The 8,086-nt window shown below is 39.3% G+C and overlaps 1 protein-coding gene across 1 annotated transcript; it reads left to right on the top strand.

Moving 5' to 3' along the window:
* Positions 1-426: 426 nt before the first annotated feature.
* LOC133746121 (protein PLASTID TRANSCRIPTIONALLY ACTIVE 10) lies at positions 427-4,996 on the top strand. Its single transcript, XM_062174282.1, has 12 exons — positions 427-1,213; positions 1,310-1,369; positions 1,470-1,499; positions 1,737-1,810; positions 2,081-2,162; positions 2,306-2,379; positions 2,513-2,579; positions 2,793-2,885; positions 3,023-3,199; positions 3,277-3,327; positions 3,975-4,126; positions 4,346-4,996. The coding sequence occupies exons 1-12, from the start codon at positions 455-457 to the stop codon at positions 4,770-4,772; spliced, it is 2,046 nt and encodes a 681-aa protein (XP_062030266.1). The 5' UTR covers positions 427-454; the 3' UTR covers positions 4,773-4,996.
* The last annotated feature ends 3,090 nt before the right edge of the window (positions 4,997-8,086 follow it).

An 8,086-nucleotide genomic window follows, 5' to 3' on the forward strand; every position in this document is an offset into this window, starting at 1 on the left:
CTTATCTTAATAATAGGGCCTACATACTCAGCTGTTCATACCTTGTTTGGTGGATCTCTTACTGTTGATGGCGAAAATTTCAAGTGCTTTAATACTCTATTAGTTTCATTTATTTATTATATAATCACCTATTTTAGAAGTAAAATAAACGATGATCATATATATCCACAATTAATTAGTAAGCCTATCGAAGCATCCGTCTCAAACCAATTTAGGTTGAATGAAACATTGTGCAAGTTCAAGATCTTATAAAACTTGTATAAGAAGAAGATCGAGAGCCGAGATTGGCAGACAGCATAGAAAGAATTATAGCAGCGATACACCAGATCGAAACCCAACATGAGAAAGACAAAAAAAAAAAAAAAAAAAAAATAGAAATTACTTTATCCACTCACCACTTACACTCTTCACTGAGAGAGTGAGAGCTTTGGGACACTCTCTCACCTTCACAGTGATGCAACTCCTCCAAACCCCTCACCAATTCCTCTTCACCTTCCCTCCCCCTAAAACCCTAAACCCTTCTCCCCACTCCAAACCCCAACCTCCCAAATGGACGACCATTCCTTATCTCTTCCCCCTCACCCATTCCCCTCCCACCAACCCCTTCAAACCCAAAGCCTTGAGCTCCGACGAGTTCCCCGTCGACGAGACCTTCCTCCAGAACTTCGGCCCAAAGGACAAGGAAACCGAAGACGAGGCCCGCAAGCGCAACTGGGTCGAGCGCGGCTGGGCCCCCTGGGAGGAGGTCCTCACCCCCGAGGCCGATTTCGCGCGCAAATCCCTCAACGAAGGCGAAGAGGTCGCCCTCCAGTCCCCCGAGGCCATCGAGGCCTTCAAGATGCTCCGGCCGAGTTACCGGAAGAAGAAGATGGAGGAGATGGGGCTCACGGAGGACGACTACTACCGGAAACAGTTCCAGATTAAGGGGAATATTCCGGAGCCGTTGGAGACGGTCTGGGCCGGCCCGCTCGTGGTGAGACAGGTGCCGCCCAGGGATTGGCCGCCCAGGGATTGGGAGGTGGATAAGGAGGAGCTGGAGTATATAAGAGGAGCTCATAAGTTGCAAGCAGTGAGGGTAAAGCTGAGAGATTTGGAGAGTGGGGCTAAAGTGGAAAATGATGAGCTGTGTTTGGATAGGTATAAGGTGTTTTTGAAGCAGTATAAGGAGTGGGTCGCCGCGAATAAGGATCGATTGGAGGAGGAGTCTTATAAGGTTTGTGAAGAGGGGAGATTGCATTGTTGTTTTCCGAATTTAAGACGATATCTTTTCTGTAATTGCATTGTTTTTTTTTTTCTTTCTGAAATGTAGTATGACCAAGATTACCATCCGGGAAGGAGGAAGAGAGGCAAGGACTACAAAGAGGGCATGGTATATATGATGGATTGTGATTTTTTTTTTTTTTCTCTCATCATTCTGTATGATGTGAATGCCCCAAATGTGTTGACATTGGTTTCCATTTGCTGTGCAGTATGAACTTCCGTTTTATTACCCCGGACAAGTAAGTTGTTGTGCTTATCTTTTATATCTTATACGTTGTGTTTCTGGAAATGAAATTTTGAACATCATATCCAAAGAATGCTGATTGCTTAGCTCCTCATCCATATGGCATACTTGTGTTTCATTTAGTACGGAATGCTTACCGTGTTGTACGGTTGAGAAAGAACTGTAAAGGATGTGTCTTTGGTCGCAAGAGATAAGAGTGGCTGATGTTACAGTGGGAATATGTGTAATGCAGATCTGTGAAGGAAAAGTGACATCTATACATCTGTATCAAGGAGCATTTGTGGACATCGGAGGTGTATATGATGGGTTAGTATCATGCGCTATGTTCGTCTTATTTAGTTTTACTGAAGTTTTTGTAACTTGAAATTTATATTCATTGCCGGAAGCCATATCTTTAGTTTCTTGAGGGGGCAAATCGACTAATTTCAGTAATGTTATAGTGGGTTGCCGTACATTGATACTATCAGATTTAACTAATCTAGAGTTGAAAAGAAAATAAATTTTTTCATGTGTACAGGAGTTGAAAGCCAACTTATTTCAATGCAAAATAGGTTGATGAGTATTAATGTCTTTCAGGTGGGTTCCTATAAAAAATAACGACTGGTACTGGATCCGCCATCACATAAAAGTTGGTATGCGTGTCATGGTTGAAATTCTGGTAAGTGCTGCGCTCCAATTTCTCTCTTTCTCTTTTGTTTTATTTACTTTATTCTCTTTCTTATGGATTGATGGTAACTTACCATTGATCAGGTAGTGTTATATTTCTTGTGGGTATTATCTTACTAAATTTTTCTTGTGCAGGCAAAACGAGATCCTTATCGCTTTCGGTTTCCAATTGAATTGCGTTTTGTCTATCCGAATATAGACCACCTTATGTATGTATTCCTAATTTCTTACACACTTATGCTCTATACCATCCATTCATTTCTCTTTTAGGATAATCCTAGGATGATATTCTAAATCAAGTTTGTTTCTTCTTAATCTCAAAATTGCTTCCACACTTCCCAGCTTTAACAGGTTTGACTTTCCACCAATATTTCATCATGATGAAGATACTAATCCAGACGAATTACGGGTATGTGCTTCTTCCTCTTTAATGTTTCATTTTTCCTACCTTTTTTCCCTAGTATGCCCATCATTAGTTCTTTATTGCAACAACTGTTTGGGGGAGGGGTTGGGTTAATTCTTATGTTACTTAGTTTCCCAGCTTTCAGTCATTTCTTACAGTTTTTACCGTCTAATATAAGCACATGCTTATGGTTTTGATATGCCCTGTTTCACTTCTCAGCGTGATTGTGGAAGACCTCCTGTGCCCAGGAAGGATCCAAAAGATAAGCCCGTAGAGGAACCGTTATTGTCAAATCACCCTTATGTTGATAAGGTAAATCTTTGAGATCTGAAGTATCTATATGCCATAATTCATTCATGTCCATGAAATACTTTGTTCCTGTTATGAGTGTAATTTCACTTGTCTTGTGACCACTGTGATTCTTGACTTGCCTTGTTGGATTTATGCAGTTGTGGCAGATACATGTTGCTGAACAGATGATTTTGGATGATGTGGAGGCTAATCCTGGGAAATATAAAGACAAAAAACTATCAGAGTTAACTGATACTGAAGATTTGAATGAAGAAAATAGTATTGAATATACAAAAGCTTATTATAAGAAAACCTTAGTACCAAAAGTGATTCTGGTGAGCACTTCTCTTTTGGGCATTGTATTCGGTTCTATGCTGTGGCACTTACTTTCTGTTGTCATAATTGTTTGCAGAAAACAAGCGTTAAAGAACTTGACCTGGAGGCTGCCTTTGCTGAGCGTCAGGTCAGCTGCATACTTTTATATCTCCAGTCCTTAAGTTTTCTGATCACCTTTTGGTTTTCAGCTTTTGTTTGTCCGGTTTGTTCTATGGTGGTTCATGTCAAGAATGGACGTTGCACCTTTTTTGATGAATCATGCTAGAAAATTCGTTCAAACATAATTTCAATCGATTGCTCTGGGCCAAAATCTTGATGTCATCACATGTCTAACTTTTAAAACTGCTCCTTGAGAGTATGGATAACTGACCTGCAAAAGTTTGATAAGTCAGGATTGTTAAAACAGGTCAGCTTTACTTTATACGGTAGTTTGGTATTCAGCCTCAATCCATCTTGTTGTCGTGCCCGGTCTCATTTCATCTTTCACGTCTTTATACATAAAACACATGTTTTGCAAATATGCTGTCATTTGATCCAACTTGATATGAAAAGGTCAGTCTGGTTAGTAAGCAGCTCCTGTAATTTCTGATTACCAGTGATGATCTTGAATGGAAAATAAAATGAGTTTCTTTTTTTTGGTAATGTTTTAGTTGACCAAAGTAAAAATGTTAACACCAGACCAGCCTGAAGAAATAGTAGTGCAGGCTGGGGAAATAATAATAATAATTTTAGCAATGATATTAATATTTCCCATTTGTTTCTTTTCTCCTATAGCTACGTAACACACTAAGAAGGGAGACAGAAGAGAGAGGAGAGGAATACAAAGTTACCAAAATGAGGCGCAATGTTGAGATGGATGAGTATGACTTCTTACATTGGCGTCGATCATTGGAGGAAAGAGAAGCTTTGATCAGAGATATAAGCTGGTATTGCAAGAAGTTCTATATGTTTTTGATGCTATGTAATTTTATCTATATACAAGTTTTACATTCATTGTTCTACTACTGTTTAGGTCAATCAGTACTTTCCCGTCCCCATTGTGGATATATGAGTGTCACCCATGTTGGACCTCTATTGAACTTGAATATTTTGATTTCATTTACACACTGAACCTGCATGCTAAAACTGTAAGGTTTTTCCTACAGCCGTAAAGCTCTTGGTCTATCACTGGAAGAGCCGGGGAGGTATGTGGAAGACAGCTATTTTGGAAAGGATCAATATGACCCGGACAACGCTCTATACCGGTATGACTACTGGGGAGAACCGAAAAACTCAGAGAAGAGCAAGCAAGAACGGCTGACAGATGCTCACAACAAAGCTATTGTTGGAAAGAGTACCGTGTGGTATGAAATGTCATATGACGATTGCATCAAACAGCGGATGCAAAGAGAAGCCAAGGGGATAAAACCAAGAGAATATGAGGAAGATACAAACACAGGTGACGATGATGAAGACGACGATGACGACTTTGATTTCAGCTTCTTGAATGAAACTGTTGATATGACCTCCCAGCCCCATGTTAATGGGACAGAATCTCCTACAATTTCCGATGAGGGCATATTTGAGGATTAAGTCACTACTGGTACATGGCTCAAGTGAAGCATTGTATCTTTTATCTGTATAGTAAAGTGACTTGAAAGAGAGGCAGAGTTGCGGAGGGCAAATCCAATTTTTGTTGCTAGGACTAGGAGACAGCATAACTTCCATTTCTTTTGATCTTTTGAAGAATCTGGATCAGGTGTTTACTTCCTATATAAGATGTCGAGGAAATTAAAATAAGGGGTCTGCTTTTGGTATATTAATGTACTAATTCTGGCTTTTGGCAACGAAAATTTGTCCGCATTTATAGGAATTAATCCATGAAGCATATATAAAGGGATCTGGCTCCTCTAAAGTTATTTTTGATGAAGTTTTGTGAAGTTCGTAAAATCTCAATCGTCCATATAATCGCATGGTCCTTATTAAACCATAGTGATAGATGCAGAGAAGGCATGTTTAATTGCTTGAGGTGAGAAAAGAATTGGGTGCTGGGGCATCAAGTAGCAAAGTTTTTGCTATCTGATTCAGTTGTTCTTATCACTTTTCACATGATTGCATGTCTCATCTTTTACATGATTTTTATTTTTTTGGTAGCTTGTGAAATACAACTACTTCTATACTTCAGAAAGAGCTTGTGGTATCTTCTAGCAAAGGACTGCAGAGGTACCAAAAGAGGTTCAGATTTTCTGGAACGTCACAATACTAGAAGTTATGCTAGTTAATTGAAGTGGTTTAATAACATCTGTGAGATCATACAGAGGGTACAGATTTTCTGTACTGCAGAGGACTGCACAAGAGACTAATCTAATCAAGTATTCAATATGTTCTGCACAAGAGTCGGCCTTATTCCCTTATGGACAAGGAAACCTTGGCCTAAATATAATAGTGTTTGGCCGCGACCCAAACCCTAATTGCACGCACAAAATCTTCAGAACGGCAGCAGGTAACAAATTATATTTTCCTTTTCACATTAAAATTGCGTCTGAAATTTTCTCTTCATCTTGAACAACAGATAGATTGCATTTATGAATCAAAAGCTACATGATAAACCTTCTGTTCTAATCATTAGATAGTGTTTGATTTTCCTCTTTTTTATTGTTTTTTTTGGGGGGGGGGGGTGTTTAGAATCAGTACGAGGCGCCATTGGTGAGAATAGGTGGGAGGCTTTGCCTGCGCCTCCTGATTATTACGACCCTCCAAAGACACGGAGTGCTGCTCTTAGATACTTCTATCATTTTGTGGTTGGCCGGAAGATTTATGTGAACACCTTACAGGCACTCTTCTGTTTCGACGTTGATGAACCCTCCAAAGGATGGGAATGGGTTGGGGATTCAAGATGGCGGCTTGATTTCTGCCATTCAGATGGTGAAGAAGAACTAGGACATGAGCCCGATGACGATGACTTGGCACCTTTCACACCCGCTTATCCCTACCATTCAATTTGCTTTGTGGAACCAGGAAAATGTGGCCTAGCTGTTGGTTACACCACTAAAGGGTTGGTGGGATATGTCTTTGATCACTATGGCAACTTGATGTTTCAACAGCTGCTCTAGCATCATAATGCTCGTCTTCCTTCTCCGAATCAGATGAGCTTTGGGGGGAAAGTTGTATATGTGGGTGGTGACAAGTTTTGTCTCATTTTGTCAGGAAAAATGGACAAACGTTCATGGTCATTAGCTGTGGCAACCTTTCAGCTAACATATACTATGCTGTTTTTTTATGGTCTATTCCACGATATTGAACTATCTTATCTTCCATTAATAGGACATTGATTCACAGTACGCTAATCTTCATGTACACGAGAAGAACTACAAGTTCCCAATGTTTTATGATTACATAACTTTGCAGGATGCTTTCGTCATGTACAGTCATTCTCTTTTTGCTTTTATCCATTTTGACTGTTGCCTGCATTTTGTGTGACTTTGTTCTATCATATAACTGTTTTTTTATTCTCTCTCAGGTATGTTGAATCTAAGATTGAGCCTAAGGGCAAGCGGAAACATGAGGCAGATAGCATGGAACATGACACGAAGAAGCAAATTGTTATTTAGTAGGTTTATTCAGAAATAAACCTAAGCGCCTTTTGACACTCACTCATCCCTACAATTCAATTTGCTTTGTAGAACCAGGAAAATGTGGTATAGCTATTGGCTACACCACTAAAGGGTTGGTGGGATATGTTTTTGATCATTATGGCAACATGTCGTTTCAACAGCTGCTCCAGCATCATAATGTTCATCTTCCTCCTCCGGATCAGATAAGGTTTGGGGGGGAAGTTCTTTATGTGGATGATGACAAGTATTGTCTCATTTTGGCAGTAAAAATTGACAAACGTTCATGGTCTTTAGCTGTGGCAACTTTAGTCTAGCTTTCTTTTTATGGTCTATTCCAACTGGTTGAACTATCTTATCATCAATTTGATGACATTGATTCACATAATGTTTTTTTTTTCCCTTCACAATCCAAAAGAAGATTAAAACCCCTAAATTAAACGTTGAAGAGTATCCACAGATTCTATTCTCCATGAGACTTACACAAGTACAACATGGAAGAAAGTAGGAAAACAAAAGTTGCAGGAAAAGCAATGCAAAATCTGATAACTTGCAAAATCTCTTCTAATGCGAATCCAGCTTTACAATGGGTTATCCACACATTCCACATATTTTTTGTCACCGTTAGGAATTAGATCTCATTCATCTATCTTGGTCTCCATCACCAAATTCTCCAACAACCCTCGTGATGGTGCAGTCAAATAGAAGGTTTGGCCCTCAAATCTGTATTCTCTCAGCCCATGAAAACCTATATGGTTTCTCCGGCTGGGGAATAGGCTGATATTTTCAACTCCACTCTTCAAAATAACATCTCTTTTAAGTTTAGTTGTCTCCACTTTTACCAAGTATAATTCTGTTATAACAATTTTGGCTAAAGGTGAGCCAACGCGCACGTAAGTAGGACCTTTACCTTTAAATTGCTGAATCCATCTGTCGAAATACTCTTGATTGAATCTATTCTTGTCGAAGAAGAAAAAGACTTGCTACTCATGCCATTTGGCTGAGATTCGCAATATGTTAGTCTTCATCTATACGAGGAGAACTATAAGCTTCCAATGCTTTATGATTAGAGAAATTTGCAGGATGCTTTCGTCACGTGCAGTCTCTCCCTCTCCTTCTCGTTTTTATTCAAACATATCTTCGTATATATATCAATCATTCTCTCTCTGTTTTACATCATAAGAGTAACACTTGAATGCAGTTTCTCTCTATGTTCTACTTGTTAAATAGTTTCATATGTCTTCTGTTGTTCAAACAATAGTTTCATGTTTCAATATGCATAATTTTCCATCCAAA

Source organism: Rosa rugosa, chromosome 4 (genome assembly GCF_958449725.1).
Source record: "Rosa rugosa chromosome 4, drRosRugo1.1, whole genome shotgun sequence".
NCBI lineage: Eukaryota > Viridiplantae > Streptophyta > Magnoliopsida > Rosales > Rosaceae > Rosa > Rosa rugosa.